A 23,287-nucleotide genomic window follows, 5' to 3' on the forward strand; every position below is an offset into this window, starting at 1 on the left:
CACAGAGGCTTATCGATGGTTTTAAAATCATTATGCAATGCCCCATTAAATCCCACTGCAGCTGAGTTATAAGAAGGGAAATAAGAGATGGCATGCACAGAATATTGTTCCTCGACATGGTTTGCCTGTCGACTGTACCAGGAGAGCAGAAGGCGAAGCAGCACTGGCTTGCTGGAGATAATGCCAGCACATCAGCATTAGGCAATAATGGGGAATGTATTCCTCATCCTTCTTCTCTCCCAGACAGATAGAGGTGATATATCTTTTGGCACTGTCAGCCTAATCTAGGTCAGTCCTATTGTCAGGCTCCTCAAATAGTACCTGTCCACAGTTAAAATTTATGTTGGAAAAGCATTAATGCAAGCTTTTAATAAGATGAAGAATTTAACAGTATGCTGTTATCTGGAGATGATATATTTTATATACAGGAGACATATTTAATTAGCTTTGCAATAGTCAAACTGGCTCGTGCCGAGGCAGGCACTACTGCACCTCCACTCCTTCCTCCTGTAATTAGAGGCAGCAAATGCAAGGCACATATTAACTTTTCTGGTGGCTGAGCTGCCTTGCATAGACCTCCGCACAGGCTGCTGCTCACATCTAAATTAGCTTTTTCAAGGCATGCTTGGTGGATAAATAAAAAGGAGGGAAGATCTTCCTTGAAGTTTTGTTCTTAGGTACCAATACCAAGGGAGGAGTCCATGGACATTCACATGGTATTTGCACAGCACACGTGGAAAAGAAGGCAAATATCACTCTTGTGGAGCTAGCAGGGCTGCAGGGAGCCAAGTTGTCCCCATCACTGGGAACCCCCGTCTCCCTTACCAATCCAGCATCAAGATAACATTGGCCAGGCACCCACCAGCAGTTTATGAGCCACATCCCTCCTTCCTGGAGTCAGCAACATGGCTGCAGCCAACGATGCTTAAATGAAAGGTGCAGTTAGGAGTTACTGATGATGATCTTGTGCAGGTTGTTACAGGAAAAAACCCTCCAGATTCTCCCATTTCTCCATCAGTCCTCATCATTTCCTCTCTGCTTGTGCTAGACCCTGCCAGGAAAGCAGATATCTCACTACTGTGTGCTTCTGAAGGCCCTATGCAGTGCAGTGGCCAAAGACATCCTGGAAACCCTGCAGCATTTCTTCTCTTGATTACAGCTCACCTGTGCCCCAGAATAGAAGCCCACCATGGGCAGAGTCGGGTCTGGCAGCTGAGGACAGAGGAAGGCTGTTATGTTGGGACCCCATGGCAGCGTGACAGTGAAGGTAAGCACAGCCCTGCCATCACATGTGCCTTTAGGGACAGCGAACTGAGAAGGACCATAAATGCTCCGAGGGGGAGAACTCTGTTGTTTTAATGCCAAAACGATTTCTAAGGAGTGGTAATAAAAGGCAAGCCTTTTTCAAAGGGGTCACATTTGTTAGTGCTTAAAAATGAAACAGCTGTGAAAAGATAAGTCAAGAGAATGCTTCCGTTCTCCCATAACAATGATACATCTGAGGCTAAATAGACAAACATGTTTTATAAATACAGTCTTCTAGGCTATTAAGACTCTTCTCCTGGATGAAAAGATGCAACAAATCACCATAAACTAACTAAATTTAAATAGTTTCTATTTAAAAAACTTCACAATAGCTCACTATTAATAAGCTGTTGAATAACAGGCATTTAAAGAAAGACATAACTACAATATTAAATAGATAAATGTAAAGTACTCCGTGTGCATTTAAATGTGAATATCACATTAGGAGTTGAAAATTACAAAATTTTAAATACTGTAGGAGGTTGTTATGTAGGTAGTCTATAAAAAACAGACAATTTGGAATTCCTCTAAAGAACATAAACCCTAGATAGAGCTGCTAGCTCCTTTGATAAAGACAGGTCTCAAGCTGAAGGTTTGATGTTTAAACCCCCGAAAGGTGTCTGAGCTATCTTTTTCTAAGGGATTATATAAGATAAAAGCTTGCACTGTAAGTCCCTATTTTAAGAAACAGAGTTGCTAGGAAGTTGCTAATACGAAAGGCTAATTGTGCATGCAAGAAAAGCATTGCTCCATTCACAAAATGAAGTGCTAATGGTTTGACACGGGCTGAACATTTTCTGCTCAGAAGCTGCTGCAGGATGTGCTTCACCCAGGGTTGCTCTTGACCTGCAGCATGGGACAGTGCCAGAACCAGGCCAGCAACGGCTATGGACACAGTGGAAGAGTTGTTGCCTCTTAGACAAGTTTTGAGTGAGTAGAAGTGCGACACATATAGGTTTTGTTCAGTCTTCCCAGACTGTTTGCATCTCTTTTACTTATTAATTTTATTCCGTTCAGCACATTTTCTTCCTCTCCAGCCTCTCCCTCTGACATTCCCATCTGTCTGCATTGTTGGCCATTTGTTAGTTTTCTCTGGGATATTTTCACCTTTGGGACCCAGGTTTCCAACCTACAATGCAAGTGCTCCCTTTGCTGTCACTAAAACAACCTTTGCACCCCACAGAGAATGTCTTATATCTTAAGAGGGCTGCATTCCCTGCTGGTGGCACCTAATGCTTTCCGTAGACTAGGAGTACAAACTAGCCCTGCTAATTTAGGTGTTGCAATTAGTTCAATTTCTACTGTTTGAACTTGATCTAAGCTTCAGGGGCTGAATTGAAGGCTAGTTTGCAGTATCATTCCTCCATCAGATCTGCTGATTTATGTGAGCTAGGTGCAGGAGGAGATACGTGCTTTAATATGAGGTGAAGAGAATGGTTAGGTCAGCAGGGACCTTACACCCACCCCACCGCACAGCCTTGTGATGCAGAGCTGACCCTTCTCCTTTCCTCTTCTCTTCCTGGGCTGATGAATGCACGTAGTGCAGCCCATGTAGTCATGCCTTCCCATTCATGGCATTTCAAGTGTTCATTTTAACCATCAAGGTCTTACATTTCTGGTGATGCAGCAATTTGTCTTTGTGTACAAGGGCTTGTATTGGAATTAAGAGCCAGATCCTCAGCTGATGCAAATTGACATCACTTCATTAATGTGGTTGCTCTCTGTGTAGCTGGGTTGATTTACAGCAGCTGAAAATCAAGACTCAGAGCTTCCTTTCATTAAAACACTCTTGATCTGTAAAATAAAGTTGCGAATAAGATGATGGTGACAGAAGGGGATAGTCTGCTTTGTAGTACCTTGTTCGCTAACATTATAAGTGGTATGGAAATTCAGTTGATGTTTTGCCTTTAAAATATTAGTTAAATCATTCTGTCAACACATATTTTTTAATACATATCCTCCCTGTCAGATTTTACACTTAATCTTGGAGTCTGTAGACAGCTCAAGAGCATCGCTTTCCACAGCGACTCCTGCATCAAGGTCTCCTTTTCTGTTATACTCAGCTTGCATCTGTTTAAACACAAGATAGGAGATAAATGATAGTGCCAAGCTTAAACATACATCATCAGGACTCTGATGTGAGGCTGTGGAAATGGCAGGCCAGATGGTGTAACGCAAAACTCAGACATCACAGTTTGTCATGCCGTGCTCCAGTCCACCGTACTAAAAATGGACTTCCCCACACACTTAGTCAATCATCCCTCTGGTGACCAGGAAGTGGGGGTCAAAGCAAGAAATGTCACGAAACAGAGGTTGTAGTCCTGCTTGGCAGCTGTTCAGCCCTCTAAAACTGGGCATCGTCCTTGCTAGCTGCAGAGGAAAAATTAATAATGAAAGGAGCACATTTGCGGATGATATCAGTGGGTCTGAAGAGTCACGCTAAGAGTTAATGAAAGAAACCAAGCCTACTAATAGAACAGTCAAGAATATAAAGACCCATCTGGAGGAATGTAGTGCTGGAGAACTGTTTTCCTGGAGGACACTAGAGAGATCGATATATAAATAAGTTCTTGTTATGTTTGCTTCAGGGGAAGTACGTAAATGCCACCCAGGGAAGAAAATTAGCCACTACCTCACTGTATTTATAGGCAAAGTGTTAATCAGGGAGAGGAGTGGCAGAATTAAAAGATGCTAATTTGAATGAGTTTTTGGTGTGAATTTTTGCTTGTGACATACAACAGAATGTGCAATGGTAGCCACATTTTAGATTTTTTACATGCTGGCCTTAAGATTATATTTATAGCTAGTCTTACTGATGAACAGAAGTCAGCATCAGACATAGGAAGCTACTAGGAGTAACTGTACTGAACACTCACTGATAGTCGTATATAAATGTGTTTGGAGGATATTTGCTTCAGTTCTGTATGTGTGTGCAATTGCAGTAATTGTGTGAAACTGCAGTAAGGATCCATCGCCCCAGTTGTGCAGTGGTGTAAATGCTGGGACAGAGCAGCAGCGAGCTGAGCTGTCTGCTGCTAAAGTTAAGCTGGGAAGGAAGGAACCAAAGCTTGCGTCAGCAGAACAAATACGTGGTAGACCCAGTGAATATGAAACATTGCTTCTAGTTATCAGAAAACAAAACACATTTGTTGTATTATGCAGGGCAGGTTTGTTTGTTAAGCTCTGTCAGCAGGAGAGAAAAAAGCAGTATGTGGTGTATGGTTTTGATTTAGCAAGGTACTCTGTGCACTGCACTGTTGTCTTTGCAGTAGAAGAGAAGGTTTCTTAACTCATAAAATCCTCTGATTTCCTCTGATCCTCTGAGTTCTCTGATTGTTTTATCAAGCAGCACCTCCAGCATGTGTGTGAGAAGTGGAAAAGACTCAAACAAAATGCAGACGTGCTTAAAATCTTTTCCAATTAACCAATTTTCCTATGTATTCAAACTGCCCTGAGATTAGACAGGGCCGAGTAAGAGGCCAGCACAGCTTAAACTTGTCATTATTTGTTACCTAAAATGAAATCTTCGGAAGCACACGTTGACAATACAGTGACTTGCTGGAACAGACTGCTAAAAGTTGAGTTAGCTTGGTTTGGAAGCATAGAGTTAAGCTGAATTTTATTTATGGGAGCAAAACTCCAAGAGCTCATTGGTACTTTATAGAGCTTTGATTCGATAGGTTATTGATTTTGGCTTCAGGGGATATAGCCTCTGTTCAGAAAGTATCAAACTCACACTGAATAAAATTGTCAAAAGCCTTAAAACCAGTAGTAAGGTACTGGTTAGCTGTGACTGCAGTGCTTCTAATGGAGTGGGGAAGATATGCCTTATTGCCTTCAGACCTCTGGAAGCAGTTATGTGTATTAAATACTGGAATAACTTGATATTTTAAAAGCTTATACGCTCATCCAAGTAAAATGGGTTTAGAAGACTGCTGGGAGTTTCATTATTTTATGACTAAATCGATACCCAGATTTATGCTTTTTGGACACAGAAACTTGAATTTAATTGAGAAAATGGATCTAATGAGAATAGACATTTTTTTTTTTTTCATGCAGGTGCCCTTGTTTAAAAGCACACATGCATGCAGCTCTGTACCAAATAAAAAGAGCAACTTTTATTTTAAGGTTTGAATGCACCCACCAGAGAGGGACACAGCTAAAACACTGGGGAATGGGCAGAAGCAGAGAAATAGTAGTTCTCCTGAACACCTGAGAAACCAGGGGATTTTTTTCTTTACTCTTGAATACAAAATTCATTAGTTAATGCATAAAAGCATATTATATTCCAAGCTATCAGCAAAATTAATGGCCAGATGGCAATAAACTGGCCATCAAAATCTGCACTTCTGGCTGACTCAAGTGCAGCATCAGTATTTCCTTTTTGCCCATTCTCTGGCAAATGTTATATACATATAGTATTTATAATACACTTTTCCTACTATAAATTATTATCTGTAGTGATGAAAATCAGAAGGAAAGTGTATCAAATGTATCTAGCTGAAGTCTGCTGCTTGTGTGGAATCAATTAAACAAAAAGCCCCAGACAAGTACTTATGCTTGTGCTTAATTTTGTTCCTGTCTCTGAGACCAACTTTAGACCATGTGCTTTGCCAAATCAAAACCAAAACGTGGGGCAACCCCATTGACTTCAGTGAAATAACTCGAGAGTCAGTCCCACATATTTGTCTCAATATGTGTTTCATTGGCTATAATAGGCAGGAACTATTTATGACACAGTTTTCCTGGACTTTTACGGGCACAATTAGCACTCTGAAGGGCAGAAGGAAACTAGAAGGAAAAGCTAACAAGTATAGAAATGTAGATAGAGATTCATTAACATTTCATTTCTTCTATACTTAGGCACACACACACACACACACACACACACATACACACACACAAATGACTCTCCGCTGGGAATGCACACATCTTGAAAATTCAAATTACGCACTGAGAATAGGTTTGTGTTGTAATGTACAGCAAGAAATTTTCAAGTTTACGGTTGGCAAGAAATTAGCATTTACTATATAGAGAGACAACATGATGGGGGATATTTTGCTCTTTATGCAGAACCTCCATTGATTGCCATGGGAATTTTCTGCATGGAAAGGCAGCGGGAGCTGTGCCTTTAACAGGAAGCAGCAGTGATAGTCAGTGATGTTTCTGTCTGCACAGAAATGAAGTGCTAATAAAAAAAAAAATCTGCATTGGTATTGTTTAAAAGTCACAGCCGATAGATTTTTATTTTCCCCACTGACTTGAACAGTAAACTTCTGTAAACAAAATCTGACATGCTTATCTTATTAAATGTAATTTAAATGAGTACTCTGGGAAAAAAAAAAAAAAGAAGTCTTCAGTGAGAAGATACGTGGGATAAGACTTAGAAAGTATGCTGGTCAGGAGGGTACTTGGGTAGGGTGCTGCTTTTCCTATGGAAATTGGCATGGCCATTGGATATTCCTTTATTTGCCTAAGTGTGAAGGCACAGCTTCCACAGAGGGGTGAGGACAGATTGGTGCTGAATGGGTCTGAATGGACCAGAGGAGCATTTAGTCTGCAGCCACGTTGGTCCCTGTATTTCATGGCCGGTTTGGGTGCATGCAGCACAAAGAGCCCTGTGGCAGTGGGAGCAGCCAGAATGACTCTGCTGCTGTAAGGCTCACGCCAGGGCAAATACTGGGCTGAGCGTTCACAAATGCACAGCTGCAGACTCTTCTGTAAATAGCTGCCCATAAAAATAAATCTTGAGAATGAATAACTGCAAGCTGTGCGCTCTGTGTCTATTACTGCTCACTGTGCTGACAGAAATTCCCCAGCAAGCCCGCACTGTTTGGTTCACACCAACGGGTTTCTGTTGGACTTAATGGCGTGACCATCGTGTGCAGGGGCTGCCTTTGTGCACTGCTTTGCCCGGGGTAATTTGGGAGGAAGTGATCCTCATGACGAGGCCACCGGCCGTGACGCAAACCCCTGTGCTCTGTCCCATGGCTCCCAATGCTCACTAACGGTGTGCTGCGCTGCGGAGGAACTCGATGCTTATTAAAAATAGATTACTTCCTGCCACTTTGCCATATTTTTACTAAGAGGTTTTTTTGCACTAATTTTTCTGCTTCGCTGACACACTTCTTATTTTTTTCATGATCAACAAGTAATCACTCAAAAGAAATTAAAACAAAAACAAACACCACAAACCCTGGAAGACGATCTGGAAGACCAGAGTGTAAAGTAATTCCAATGATATTGGAAGATAAATGATACCCACTCGGAGATAACCAGGAGGAATCCAATGGCCCCATGCTCTCTCCCTGCAAAGAGCACCCAAGTAAGGGCCATTTCATTGGTCTCTCTTCAGAGGAGGAAGCTCACATCTTTGTGATTAAACTGCTTAGAGAAGAGCCTGCACTTTCATGCTAGAGCTAGAGCAGTTTGCATTCGGTTTCTGCCAAGTGAATTTTTCTTTTTCAGGCATGTTTTTTGCTTTATTCTGTATATGAATATGGTCCAGGTAAAATATTTTTAATTCATTTCAGGCTGGATTAGTTATTGGAAAAAAAGGGACCCTTTTTTCCTTGTTGTTACTTGATTTAATTAGTGCTCTGTTTTTAAAGTGGCAAGCCAAGCTTTGCCAAGTCTGGTTCTCTGACTCATGCGAAAGGGTTTTATAGCCCCACCTGCATCTGTGAGGAGGAAAAAAACCCCAAAGCTTTATTTTTTAACTCCGTGAGTGTAGCTCAACCATTCCATTAATGGTCTGTGGGTGCTGACTGGAAGCCCACCTGAATCCCTTGGTCGGTGGATGCTTCTGCAGTTCATTAACATAAAAAATAATTCAAAATTGTGTTATCAGTGCTTTTCTTCTCTCACAGGACTCTGCCTTCTGTGCTTCTCCAGCAGCTGGGCCTTGTGTGAGTGGATCAGAGTCAGTAGGTAACCCAAAACGCCACTTATTTACCTGATGGGATGGAAAAAAATGTGACTGCATTTCTCGCCTTCTTCCCTCTCCTTTTCTCCCAGCCCATGTTGGCAGCTGTGCTTTGTATTCCAAGCCCAACATTTCCTCCCCATTCTCACCTCACCCTGACGCCACGGCAGGTCTCCCTGCTTTGGGCTCACCAGCAGTCTGGACACGAGCCATTTGAAATCCTGTTGGAAAAAACTGTCATATTTACCATTGCTGAGGCTTTGTGCAGGAAGAGGCCTGCTGTGGTGGATCGTTCCAGTTTGAAAAGGGCTTGAGTTTAAAAAACAAAAACAAACAGAACACTGTTTTTATGAAAACTGTCTAGATTTTGACTTTGATTCATTTTTCTACTTTTCCTCAGAATCCTTGCGACTTTATTCCAGAGGCTAAAAACAAAAATTTTGTGAGATAAACAAATAGAGACATGGTTTAGTTGGCATGGTGTTGGTGGACTGATGATTGGACTTGATGATCTTAGAGGTCTTTTCCATCCTCAACAATTCTATGATTGAAGGCACTGCTTCAAAATGACAAAAACGTATAACTCACTTTACCTCTCCTCAGAAATGATACTTTTAAAAATAAATTCCTTCTTCTTTACCCTGAGCAGAGACAGTTGGAGCCACTGAGTGGTCAAAGTCTCGTGCAAGGTGGGAGAACTCTCTCCTCAAGCTCTGCATAGAGCAAGTGTTTTCCTCCCTCCCTCCCTCCCTGGAGCCGCGTCCTCTGGCTGTGTCCCCGATCCCGCTCTTCCTGCTGCTGGCACCCTCTCTGCTGCCTTTGGCAGGAGCAGGCCTTTTCCTGTTGATTTTTTTTCCCCTCGCTGTCAATCAGTTCCTTTGACATCTAAATGTCAAATGACACCACATGGCATTTTTCGCTTGCGATTTAATTGCAGGCGCAAAGCGGTGGGTGCAGCGCGAGAGGGTTTCAAGAGAGTGGATCATTAGCAAATTCAATCAGCTGGCACCGGCACAGGCTGGCATGGAGGGCTTCGGCGGTGCCAGGGAGGCTGGTGCCATGCACAGCTCCCCAGGCTGGCTGCTCACCTCTGCTTTCCCCCAACCAGCCCGCGATCAGAGCTCCTGCAGTGCAATCCACTAATAACGTGAGGGTCTCTGCTTCCAGGAACAATCCTCCTGCAGCAGCACATCAGCATTTCTTCTATTGTAACATCATTCCTGGAAGTGGTGCAATGTGACATGCCCTCGCTGCCTGTCTCAGTGTGAATGAGAACGCAGCAAAGCTCATGTTTTCCATTGTTGAAATACCAGCATAAATCTCTCACTAATGCACTGCTGTCTTTTATTATAACAGTCACTGTGGCATAGAGAAGTACGTCAAATCTCTCCGTGTTGGTGCAGTCGGTTGTTGGCATCGCCCTGACATGTTGTTTCTTCCCTTAAGATGGCTTTGTGAAGGGACTCAAATGAGTTGCTCAGATTCTGGCAGCACCTCCGCATGTTTTGACAAATCTGAGGCTTCAATGTTGTGTGTGAGAAAGTTCAAAGCAGGGGGAAACCGAGTCCTGGTGGTAGGCTTTAACAAATCCAGGCCCATGTTAGCACCAAAAGGGTGGTGGTGAAGAACCAGGGCAGGAGTATGGGGCGTCCTTCAGCACATGAGTGGGAGAAGGTTGATCTCATATGCAGGTACAGCTTTGTTCCACCTTTCTCCTTCACAACTGAGTATTTCAATTGTGTCTGAAGGATTGCTCACAGGTTGAGGTTTGAGGTTGTTTAAGCAAATGCTTGTATAGAGAAATAAAACCACAATGAGGTAAGGAATTTAATGACTGGCTGTTTGAATCCCAGAGCATCCCATATCCTTCCTATCTGTCCATCCATAAATGCCTTCTTCTTTTATTTTTCTTCTTGTTTTGTTGTTTTTTGGTCAGTGAGCTCTTGCATGATGGGAAGCCTCACTGTACCTTGCAGCAGTGTGGGACCTGGGGCTGCCCCATGGCCCAGCACAGGCAGCCGAGGCTGTCCCTTGGCTCACCTGCTGCAGGATGCTCCTTGGACACCTGCCCCAGATGCTGGCTTAAAATAGCCTCTTCTTGCAAGAAGCTGAGCTCCTCTCACCTCCTTTCAGAGAAGCAAAAAGCACAGCCTCAGCCAGCCGACCCCTCAGTTCGTTTTCTCTCCAGTCTTTTCTCCTTATGAGCAAGATAGGGAAATATTTAAAAGGTTCCTTCTCATGCCTGTAAGGCCCTCCTCCTCCATCCCAGTTTGGGAAAAAACACTTGAAGCTGATGACCTATGTCTAGGGAAGGGCTTGTCTCAAAGGTGCTAGTAGGGCCACAATGACAAACCACTGCAGAAACTTCAAGTCACTTCCAAAAAGAGGAGAGCTTGAGTCCTGTGTTTTCCTGTTTCTCTGCTTCTCAGTTTCCAAATGATGCCATTTGGAAGTGGATGTCCCTTTAGTGTCCAAGAGAGCCGAGAATGGGACATACTCATTTTTTTCACATGGGAAAACTCAGGCAGAAAGCTTGTCTGAGGCAGCAGGGCTTCACATAGATTTTGTAGCAAAACTGGAATTAAACTGCACCTCAAGAGAAAGCTTTCCTCCCAAGGCTGTCTTGCAGCCTCATCCCTTTGCAGACATATCCAAAGTGCCCACCCCAGCTGCAGGGTAACTTTCAGATGCCCCTTGCAAAATATTGCAAAGCATTTGGCATCAGTGCAAATGAGCAGAAAATGTTTGGCGAAGCTCCCTGGCATTTTTTGTTTTTATTTTTTTCTTTTTTTGTTTTTTCCATTCTGCACAAGACATTTTACAGTATTTGTGAACCCGTGTAGAAGCTGGTTCCTGGCATGTGGTGTGCTGGAGACTGCAGGCTGTTGCTGAAGCCTCAGGAGTACAGCTGGCCTTTAAGCTCTGCTTTATAGGAAGGAAACTCTCGTCTTGCTGGAGGGAGAAAAGATCTTGTGACGCTTGGTGGAAATAGAGCTGGTTTAGTTCGGTCAGAGGGAGAAGTTTTCCAAGGAAATATGAGGTTTTTAATAGTTTTCCCAAGTCCAAAAAAGTTCAGTCCAATTGTCTTGCTTTCTCAGGCTAATTTTACAAGGAGGCCCTAAAATGTGAATGAGGAGTGATCTGGTTCAGCCTGAAAAATAAAATTAACACCACTATGAAGAGGACTGAAGACCAGGGAACTGCAAGTGCCTCATTGTATTTTACTGAAGGATGCAAAGGCTGCAGTTGGTACGTAAACAAAGTCCGCTTTGAATAATGTATTTCTTACTTGCCGAAGAGAAAAAAGTAAACTAAGATCCCTCTGGGAGGAGGCAAGCCCTTAGTGCAATAAGGGAGAACAGGGAAATTCCTTCTTTTCCTTCTCTCCTAGAACTGACCTTGGGTCCCTTAAAATCTGCCATTTCTCTCATTTACATAGGGTGCTCTATCCCTCAGAGGTCAGCCTACCTCCTCTTTTTCTTTTGGTTTCAGTACTTAGCACCATTACAAAGTCGAAGTTTGACTGAAAACAGAGCCCGAGCAGCCAGGAACAAGCCTGAGACGTACCACTGCCCTCCTCAAAACCAATGGTCAAATTTCTCTTTCTCAGCAGCAGCACTGGGATTCATCTGGGCTCTACCTGCTTTGTGCCTTACGTGTGCTCTCATCCTCTCTCTTCCTCTCTCTCCCTCCAGCTGTAGGCATCTCCTGTACCTCACCTCTAGGGCTTCAGGGGGGGTCTTTAGGAGCAGTGTGACCAAATCTGGGAACCTGGGTTGAGGTGAATAGCAGAACAGTTAGATTTTTTGCAACCAAATATATTCTGCTAACTTCTTTGCTATATATAAAGTTTTCCTCAAATCTTTCTCAAACTAAGTCCCATCTCCTCCCTTGGAAGCATCTGCTTCCCATTGCTGAATTCTTTTGCGTTCCTGTCCCTTTGGTCATGTTTTCTCTGAATCCTTAAAAAAAAAAAGTGCATTTTGGCTGCGCGGTCATGCCAAAGAGTGTGAGAGTTTGCACATTTCGAGCAGGGATTGGCCCGTCTTGAATTGGTGCATCCAGAGAACCTGTCACAAGTTCCTTGAAGCACTTCTGCCTTCTGTTGTGCTGGCAGCGAGCTGATGGGCGCTCATTTTGCATGTCTCGGCTCTGCGCTTGGCTGCTGAGGATATTTGCAAAGCTGGATATTTCTGGTTCTACTCCATAGAAGCCTTAAATGGAGTATTTGCTGTGCCCTGCCTTACAAAAAGGAGGCTGGTAATAAAAGTTTGAAGGCTCTTGTTCAAAGCCTTGTGTCAGACCTGCCTGGGCGGTGATACGTCTCTCTCTGTTTGTGAAGGAGTTTCAGAATTCCTTGGCTGTCACCACGCTTCCTGAGCTCTCCTTGCTTTGCCTTACCGATGGGTTTCAGAGCGCTTATTAATGCCAGTTCTCCCTATACTGTTCAAGATGTTTTTCAAGCGTGGATTTAAAGGTTGGGAAGCAGCCCGTGGTTGAGCTCAGACCATCTGTGCCCTGAGCCTCCCCATAGGGCTGACAGCAGAAAGTGCTTATAGAATCATTAAGGTTGCAAAAGACCACTAAGATCATCAAGTCTAGCCATCAACTAATCACCACCACAGACACCCATGCTGCAGTCTGGAACCCCAGGGCAGGTAAGAGGCACTGACAGGGAGTGGTTCTTTCTCTTATAAAGCAATATATTGGAGCCTGGATAGCTCCATTTCTGTTCAGCCTCATGGCCTCCATCACTTAGTGGCAGGAGGAGCCTGTGTTGCCCGACCAGCAAGCACCAGCAGCTACTGATCACTACCTGGCAGAGCAAACCACATCCTTTGAGGTTACCAAACTGGAAGCTACAGCATATGGATGCAGGTCTATCACCTGTCTCATCTGTCAGCAGTGACTTAATTACCTGGCACCTTGGGCTCCTCTCATTGCCCAAACAGAAACAAGAGGAAGGAATGACTGATTAAAAACCTCCTCTGCCCCTGTAGATGCTGGTCTTAGTTGCCAGATAATTTTAATGGTGCCTTCTGACCTTAAGAGGGATGAATCTAAGTTAAATATCAAGCGTTTCAATCTCGGCAAAGTTCAGATTTCCAAGATGAAGAAATACAAATAGTTAGAAAGGAGACGCTGTGCCTGCTCTGGAGGGCTGAACGAGTGCCATTAGCGCTTGAGCGTATTCCCAACTAGATATAAAAGAAATCAGGAGTGTTAAGGAAAAACAGAGTAAAGTGTATGTCTATTACAGCTGTCGCAATAGGAAAGTTGCAACATTTGCTTGTAGGATAAGATGCAGAATCACACAGAGTACCTGCTAATGCGAGCGAAGCCAGACTTGGGCAGGATTTCAAGTGTTGCAGACATAATCCTGAAGGCTATATACAGAGCAGCAGACTTTTCCATTATGTTGGTTGAGATGTGCCATTACAATTTGTTTTTAATTTCAATCTTTTTTATTTTTGTTTTTATTTTTTTTTTGGAGGCTGCTGAAGTTTTCTGAGCCTTTATGTAGTAGACATACATAGCTTAGGAACATGGTGTGCGCTGCAGGATGGGACTGATGGTGCAATGTCTTCAGCCATATTACAAACACCACCTGTCTCTGGGCTCCTGTACAGCAGGTCAGATTCTTAGTTGAGGAAATAATGTTCTCAGGGGAAGAAAAAAAATCCATGCTTGGTCCCTTTGTCCTGATTTCCTACTTACAGTCTGGGTGGTCTTACACTTCTCCCTATCTGGCTTGAAAATTAGGAGTTCTCTGGATCAGAGAGTCTTGTCCCTCCCCCACAAAATTCTGGCCGTGACACAGATGTTAAACACAAAGCCAGGGGGTTTTATTCTGCCAGGGATTCTGAGTTTAGGGGGAAAAAAATGCTTTTCAACATCAGAAAAATGGAAGGACTTACACAGAAGGATGGTCAAAGAAAATTCATTTGGGAAGAAAAGGTTTCTGTTCTAGTTCTTATTTCATATTTTAATGAAATGGAACAGATGGTTGACCTGAATCTCAAGGACTTCCAGGCTCCCAGGAACGTGCCTGGGTCATCTTTGCTGCTATGGGCTGACAAAGCCCCGTGGAGCCCTCTGGGGAAGCCAACAGTTCCCAACACTTGGTTGCTTGTGGTGCTGCAAGGTCGGTTAGAACAAACGATTGTTCTGTCATGAGCAACTGTTTTACTGGAAAATTTCTGCTCTGCTTTAGCTCTAATAATTATACAGCTTCTAAAGGTATTAACAAATAATGCTGATCTGGCTTTGTCTTATGAAGCTTTGTATCACAATTAATCTTTGCCCACCCTCCATCATTTCTTGCTTCTTGGAACACAGAGGCATTGCTATAAATACCCTTGAATATAAATATGGATTTCTACATACACACATACACTCAAGTGCACAAATTGATATTTTATCATATCGTACCGCACTGTGTCATATAACTTAATACAGTATTGCATATGTGCAAAGAGAAAAGACATTTTTTTTCTGGCCTGGTTAGTCAAAGTGAAACATTGAAGGTTAATTTCTCCCTGTCTGTAATTTACCCCAAGAAAGTTAAGCCTGACTTTACTGCGCCATGATAAACTTTGGGTAGTATACCTTGTATAAAGGTAAAATACATTTTCCATGACTTAAACCCTTGTGGATCAGCACTATGCTAAGGGCAATTAGATTTAACATCCCTGGAAGCTCTGAAGGCATTTTAAAGGGCTCACTCTTTTGTTCCAACTCCGGTGCTCAGAGAGACTGAGACATTTTTGGAATGGGTTTTGATGGACTTATATGAAAATTTATATGACTAAGAATTGGATTTGTTCCTCTGGAATATTATGGATTATTTTTGCACTGGAATTACATAAGTGTGCAGAGCCGCATGCAGTTGGCTTAATGTAGCTGAAAATATACATTCTGATTTCCATTTGGAAAGGTAGCTGGATTTTTCCCGATTCCCCTCTCAGTAATGACTTTATGGTGTGTATGGGTTATAGTTTATGTGGAACTCTGAAATGCAGAGTAAAATCAAGGCTTTGAAAATTCATTGGTATTTGATTATGTCTTTGAGCAGGTGATGTTATTGTGTGTCCTTCTCCACTCCTGATTTTGAACAGAAAATCCAGCTCTCCTATTCCAAAAGACAACAGATCAGAAAATCCAATCCTTTCGTTTTGAATGACTGACTCCCCTACTTAATGCCAACTTTCAGCACATCTTTCTGTTCCCTCCATGTGGAGCAAAGACAGTACAACACCCCAAAAATTTTTAGGAGCTGAAACAGTGTGTCTGTGGGCAGCTCTGCTGTTTCCCAAGCAGCAAGCTTGTGTGTGCAATGACTGCATCGAGTGCTAAGGCGTATTGACACTTAGAGGAGATGAATGACATAAATACACTGTGCTAAAGATGAAAAAATTGAGCAGCCAGCAGCACGCTTCCATTAGGTTTTTGAGTGTTTTGTAAGGTGGAACACGTGTTATGGCATAAAACCAAAACTCTACTCTTGTTCTGCATCTTCACCTCACCCTGCGTGCTTTCTAAAATGGACATGTCACTTTGGCTGTATAATCTTATCATATTTAGATTTTATTTAAATCTTGCCTTTTCTCAGCTGTGCTTGCTAATGGAATCACTCATGCTTTTTATACAGTTGATCTAATAGTATTTTCTTCACCGCTCTCTGATATTATTTTCTACTTCGTAGAAATCATAGCAAAACTGGCCACGTAAATTGAGTCTGCATCTTAATGATATTGATGGTGATTTTCCTGTGTGTTTGTACAGGTGTGGGGTTTTCTTCTTTCTCTTCGTACCACGATCATTCTAATATGCTGTGGCATGAGGCTGTGAACGACTACTTCAGTGGCAAGGTTCCCTAATAACAGATTACTTTGCCTCATAAACCGCCCTGCTGAGACAGGTCATCAACGTAGTGTCTGTGAGAAATGTTTTTTTCTTATTCTTCTTTGCATTTTATAAGCAGGATTCTCTAGCGCCTGTGAACTGGCTGTTTGGAAGTCTACAGTCTTCTGAGGTCCCTCCTCAATATCAGGAGAGTGGTGCCTCGCTCCTGGAAGGCTCTAGGAGAAGATAATTCAGCGACATTCAACATTTTCTGGCTTGTAAATTTCTCAGATTTCAGGTGGGGATTTATGAGTAGGTACTTTATATTTAGTGACAATAGATTTTTCTTTGCTCCCTTCTGGATGCGCCTAAAAAGAGGACAAACTATATACTGCCAGTGACTGCCTCTGTTTCAGTTTCTGCTCATGCAACCTCCATGATGACTTTATGGGGGAGGGAGAAGATGCATGCTGAGTATGCCCCTTCAGAGCCATTTTTCTCCGTGTTTGAAGGGAGATCTGAGATGCCAGGGGGTATCTCAGAAAAGTGAGGCCTGTTACAGAGGCAGCAGATGCAGTTCAGCAGTGCTCTTTCTACTCTGACCATGGAAGAGCTAGCACTTGGGACAGAAAGTGCTCCATTTAGTCTCAGGCCTTGGCATTTCTCCCAAGGGTACAAATTATAATAATGTTTTTTTTTTGTGATATGGGCACACATCCATTAGGAGTTGGCTTGTGCACACCAACTCATTTTGCACAGGCCATGGAGCATACATCAGATGGCAACAATTCCTGTTCGTGTGCAATGCTAAGAAAATCTAGATTGTTACCAGCAGAATAATGAATTCCATATAATTGTTTTGCTCTGCGGTGACAGGAAGAAAAAGTGCAATTTCTCAAGAACTCTTTCCTTTTTTTTTTTTAAACCACAGGAATGATAGATTATTAATCATGATTAATACTCTGTTACTGTGAGTTATGGTAGAGAAGTGCCTGGTGATCCCAGTCTGTGCAGTAACCTCATGTTCTTGCATAACAGGAAACTTTCTTTTCATTTAGGAGACCTAAAATTCAGCTTGGCATGGATGACAAAGACAGCAATGCAAAATACAGATTGGAACCACTCGTTTCACATAATTAAAAGATACATTTTATAGATATATACATTCTTAGTCAAAGAGTAATTAAAGTTTTTCCATATATACAGGCATAACAACAGGATTGCAAGCGTCTTACTTGCTCCTACATTTTGCTTTCTTCCTGAGAAACAATGTCTTCTAGAGCTCAGCTGTAGCATGCAGTCTGAATCCCTAAGCAGCACTGGAGTTAAGGCAAGAGTCGTCTTGACATTTGGAAGAGCTTGGTTATTCTCAGTGTGATTGCTTAAGAGAGTACGAAGGATTAAAATGCTCTAGGAAGTAAAGGAAAGTCACAGGTGATAACATAATACGCTCCATTCCTGAATTCAGAAAAGTACACGGGATAATTTTTGTTTGCCCCCTATCTAAAGGGACTTCTGTGCATGGAGTGTAAGGCACCAGAACTACAAAGGGGAAGGCTCACTCAAGGGTCAGTTGGAGAACTGCAGTTCCTTTGAGATAACTGCTTAAATTTTCAGAAGCACCCCAAAGCCTTGTCACTGGGTCCTCTGATAGTGCTGGGTGCAGTACAGTATTTAGCAAATGACAACTTCAGCTGCGAAGAATTTGCATCCGAATCAGGAGATAAAAGGACTTTCTTTTTTTAAGGATGAGATTGGTGAGTCACTGCCAAGAGGAGATCCGTGGAGAGCATCCCGTGGTCCATTCCTGTAGAAGGCAGTGATACAGATCTTCGTTATTATCTCCGTCTCTCTCTTCCCCCAACCAATCTGTCAGCTCATTTATGGTGCTGAGGAGAGGCGTCGTGTCAGAGCGATGTTCCCGTTTGCAAAATGGTAACGTTTATTTGTTGTTCTGAGGAGTCAGTTTCACACGCTGCAGAGCTGACATCTCTCCGGGAGCACAGCTGAGTCCAACATGTTCAGAACAGCCATCCACCCAAATGCCTCCTACTCACACACTCAGGCCTTTCTCCCCAGTAAAGGAAAAATACAGAGAGAGCCTCGAATTGTTCCTGATAGTTCTGCTTAACTGGAATGTCTATATCCATGTTCTTATCTGATAAACAGGTATTTCTCTGTCTGAGGAAGTCAGTTTAATGTAGGAATAGGGTGGCTCCCCAGACAGGAAATCCAGTTTCTGGAATGCTGAATGGAAGAAAACATTTTTGTTTTTCTGGTGTCAACACTTTAAATGGTCCCAGCATCATGAAAGTATAACATTACAATTAGCACTTTTATGGCAGAAAACAAAGTTGTCATGAGCCGCCGGCTCTACTATGTTGCATGAAATAAAGTATGAAAACCATTAAATATGGAAGAATATTAACACATTCCTCAAGATTTCATTGCTTATATAGAATTCTTCTAAAAATCTACTTCCTAAAACAGGAAACTGAGCAATGTGTCATTGTAGACTTTAGGCAAGAAGATACTGCTGCACTGTTTAAAACGCTACTATTCATCATGTTAGTAGTTATCAGTATTTTCCAGCATGATTCAATTCATGTTGTTGGGGCTTTCTATCTAGCCATGGCTGTGGCCACGACCATTTAAAATCTGTCTTTGGTCTTACTCATGCCCTACAGTAGACATGACTTCAGTATGCCAACCTACACACAGGAAGAAAGGCTTCTTTTTTTTTGAACAGTGGAACAGTTGAAAGGAATACTTTATACTGGTAATCCTTAATTTAATTTGGTTTCATAATGGGTTATCCCAGTATGGCAAAATTGTAAGTGTCATGAGCTCAGAGCTGGAAAAAAACAAGTAACACTTCACCTCTATACATGTTATTGGCTGTGCTTTGGTGTGCATCACCCTCTGATGCCCCTTGCTCTCCTTCCAGATATTGCAAAAGTGAAAAGCTTTTTTGGATGGCAACATCAAGAGCAAGTATTGCCATTATGCATCGCTATTGGTACTCCTCTCAGAACATATGTGTGGGTGAGATCTCTCCTCTTGTGACTTCTAAATGCTGTGGGTCCATCTCTTTATTCACATGAGCCTACTTGCTAATTTGTTGAAGACAACCTATGGCAATTTTGGGTGTCTCCAACACCCAAAATGTTGCCCTACCAGTGTTGTCTTAATGCTCAGTTTGATCATATTTAAGATCAAAAACCTGCAGGAGAGTGCAAACTGGAGCATTAAAACTCAGCATTGCTCAGCCCCGGGTGTGCAAATACAGTGCCTTGCAGATGGCAGTAGTTAGCACTTTCCATGCTTGGGTCCCATCGCATCTGGCAGGCTGGCACAGGTGTGACAATTAAGAACTAATGACTTTCTTCCTTCAGGTGGCTGCAACTCACAAAAGGCCTTTGTAATTAGAAGAAGGAAACCTATTATTTTCCCCACTGATGTCCTGGAAGGAGCACAGGAGCAAGGTACACTAGGCTGCATTTCTAGGTTCGTTGTCCACAAAGCCATCTCATTTTTTATTTGTCATGGTAGAGGCGTTTCGTTTGCTCTGAGGTAACAAAGCTTTGAAAGATACTTGATAAAGATTGTTAGCATTTGTACCTACTCCTTACTTTCTCATTTCTGGAAGAGAAAGCAATGGAAATTCACACTGGAAATTCACTCTATTGTTATACATTTAATATTTGTGTGTCACGGCTGGAGATTTGAGACTCAGATTATTAAACAAGTGGCTTCAATGACTTCAGCAAAGCTCAGTATCCTGTAATCTTGTCCAGAACTCTTGTTTGGGATTCCCCAGGCACTTCTACACTGAGATCAGTAGGGTCCTGGGAGAAGTTTTGTGACTATACAAAGCAAATGTGGTCTTTGGTGTTAGTCTATAAATATCTAATGTGAGCAAGCAACTCTGTATTTTCCTCTGTGCTTAATACGATCGTTCTGCACCCTGAGGCAGCTGAATTTACATGCTTTTGTTGTCATATGTGTGATGCACAATATGTATTTCCTTTTTATTAATCAGACCTGCCATCAGAAAAAGAGATAGAGGGAGTCTGAAAGCACAACCAGGATAGATACTGTCATTTTGTAATCTTTTGTGCACAGGTGGAGATGCCTGTTTCCACTAGAATAGATGGCAATATTCTGCTGCTTGCAGGAATCTTGCAAATGAAAATCAGGCAAAGGAGTTACTGGCTATCCATGGGGTAATTCTCCTCTGGAAGTGTGCAGTCAATTCGCATTTAGGCTAATTACACTTAAGGAGCCCTTTTCTACAACTAATGAACAATAGGCATAACCTGTTATTACATAACCATAGGCACGCACATTAATACACTGTCGAGTTGCACTACCCTGTTAAAGTGCTTCCTCCACAAAACTCACTGGAGATTTTTAGAGGCATTTGCTGTAATTACAGCTAGCATGGTTTCTAATTCATTTAATTTTCTTTTCTACCTAAACTGAACATATAAGTGTGTTTTAAGAGATTGAATAAATAAATTTTTAATTATAAAATGATGCTGTATCATACATTATTAATAATAACCAACAATGTGTAATACATGTTTATGTATGAATCCATTAGGGAGATGAACTAATATATATCAGTCCTAAAAGAATGTCCTAATTCATCCTGTGTTTGTGAACGGGGGAAATCCATGTTTAAAGCAATTAGGGGTTTATAAAAGCATTGCACTGGCAGCGGGTAACGCGTTGAGCACACTTGGCACTTAGGAATTCTGTTGTTGTCTATGGCAAAGGAGGAAACCTTTTTTTTGCCCTTTATTATCATAGAACCAGTATGTTACAAATATACAGACCTCCAGGGTGAAAGCAGCATGATGGCATAGTCCGGCTGGAAAACATTCCTGTTATCTTTTTTTTTTTTTTTTGCCAAAAAAAAGTCTCCTTGTACTCTGTCCAATCCCTTCCCGGCAGTTTTCAGGATTTTTGTCAATTGTTTTCCTATTAACGATAGCAGACTTCAGAAATCTCCATGGCAAGTTCCAGGCATTCGCCAGTTTCATGGCAGGACTCAAAGAGGCTGCAATCAATGTCACAGTCACAGTTGCAGTCATTGTTGGAGTGGTCTTCATCGGAGGTCTGGTAGTATCTATTGGATGGACAACAGGTATCTATCAGCCAGTGTTCACAGGTATCAGGCAGCATTATAAGAAAGTCCCAAAACTGGCAGAACAAGCAGGCCAGGATAAGTGTTGCACATTCATCTAAGAAAAAGGAAAAGCAGGGAGACGTGAGAAAAAGGGCATGCTTGATTACCCAATATTGTGCTGCTGTGATCATGCAAAAATGAGATAATTCCTTTAATTTGACACTATGGAAATATGAAAAAATAAAAACAATCAGACTGCTGCAATTATTTCTTTAAAGAATTTCTTTGTTAAAAAAAATCAACAAAAGAATTCCCCCCAAAAAACTCTATCAAGGGTAATTTTTTTGCCTACAAGTAATTTGGTACTGAATCTTTTTTTTTTGGGAAATCTTTTCCGGACTGCCTGTTGCTGTGCTCTGATTCAGTCCTTGCTGGAAGTCAATGCACAGACACCCAAAGCTTTTGTGGAGAGTGGAGTAGGTCCTCAGACTCTCCAGGTCTGGTTCTTACTGCTGTACTTGGTTGTTCTGGATGGGTGGTGACCTTTGCCCATGAATTAGATGTGGTATCTGGATGAGGACTGAGATGATCTAATGAGAGCTACACACAGTACAGGGCAAAAAAAACAATTACAGATTCCTCATCTACTTCCAGTTTGGCTTCTATTAAAGGTTTGATTCCATAGAACTGTTTAATGACTGCTAAATGGCCTAGCCAAAGAGAAGAGGTAATGGTAAATACAGAGAACCACATTTGCAGAGGGCACTGTGATGGATTCTCAGCCCAAGGCCCTTCTACTTTCACTCCCAAATTTTACCACCTTTTCATTTACAGCCTTGTCAACTTCCAAAATGAGACAAAAAAATTGGAAAACAGTATCAGGAAGGATGATGCCTGTCTGTTTTCTATTCACCCCCCTCAAAAAAAAAAAAACCAACTCGATTTGTTACCACCCCAAATTTGAACTATGGCATCTGGGGAAGCTGGTGGAGTGCAGCAGGGCTCCAAGCAGGTGTGAGATTCTGACGGTGTGAATCCTGTTGGATCGCAAAGAACCAAACGTTTCCATTTTTTCCCCCTTCTTGTTTTTGGAAAAGAAAAATGCTTTCAACAACACGAATGTCTTTTCATTGGTTCTTTCAGGAAAGCATATGGTTACATCCGCGTTTCTTGCCCTGGGATGACTAACTGTGAACTCATTCAACTGCACTGGTTCTGTTGTGGCATTTTTTTATCTCACGTAACATAAAGTTCACTGCCAGGAAGTTTCCAGAATTATGCTTGTTTTTTTCTTTCTTTCTTTTTTATTTTTTATGAAAGATTTCTCGATGGAAAACAAAATTAAAAATCATTCCAGTGTCTTTATGTATACAAAAAAAGGCAGCTATAGCAGGTAGCAAGAACAAATAGCGTGTGATTGAACTCCTTTCTAAGTAGCATATCATCATCAATGCTATCAATTTTAATACTTATTTAAATATGTCAAGATCTATTTAGGTTCAGACAAGCACAACTAACTTCTAAGTCAGTTCTGTTGAATAAGAATGACTAGATTTTGGTGATACTGAGTAAATTCATGCTTACATTTTTTTCTAAGTAAATGAACTGAAATAATTATAAAATTGAAACATTTTATAAGGTGACACTGCTGCATTTAATTGTATGAAATTTACAGTGTAGAAAATGTAATCATTTTATCCAGTAGCCTATGGTGTAATTAAGACTATTTTTCTTAATGTGTTGATGAAATTTCCTTTCTATACCTAGGTACAAGAGATCATATTCAAAATCATGTATCAATTAAGGAATCTTTCCTTTTAGTTTTTTTTTTTCCTCTCCAGAGATCTGTTTTCTAATATTTTTTTTTTTTTTCTTTTCCTGATGTGCTCACCATATTGGTGCTTCTGTAATCTTCACAGAAAAGGTACCATCCTTAGGGCTCCATCCAGGAGAAGGAACACACAAAAAGCACAAGATTTTAATAACAAAGTAATGTTTCGGCACAGAGTCTGTGATGTGCAGTAAAGATGCTTTTAAATTCCCATCAGAGCACACACCATGAACTGTGATAATGGATG

General features: G+C 41.8%; 1 protein-coding gene across 1 annotated transcript in view; it reads right to left on the reverse strand.

Annotated features, from left to right (window-relative positions):
* Positions 1–21,064: 21,064 nt before the first annotated feature.
* Positions 21,065–23,287, reverse strand: part of MDFIC2 (MyoD family inhibitor domain containing 2) — a gene marked incomplete at both ends in the record, with an annotated part of 38,472 nt that continues 36,249 nt past the window's right edge. Inside the window, one exon of the mRNA XM_079540108.1 lies at positions 21,065–21,324. Within this exon, the coding sequence (XP_079396234.1) occupies positions 21,065–21,324 (260 nt within the window). The remainder of the gene's footprint in view (positions 21,325–23,287) is intronic.

Source organism: Tetrao urogallus (genome assembly GCF_951394365.1).
Source record: "Tetrao urogallus genome assembly, chromosome: 10".
In the NCBI taxonomy this organism is placed as follows: domain Eukaryota; kingdom Metazoa; phylum Chordata; class Aves; order Galliformes; family Phasianidae; genus Tetrao; species Tetrao urogallus.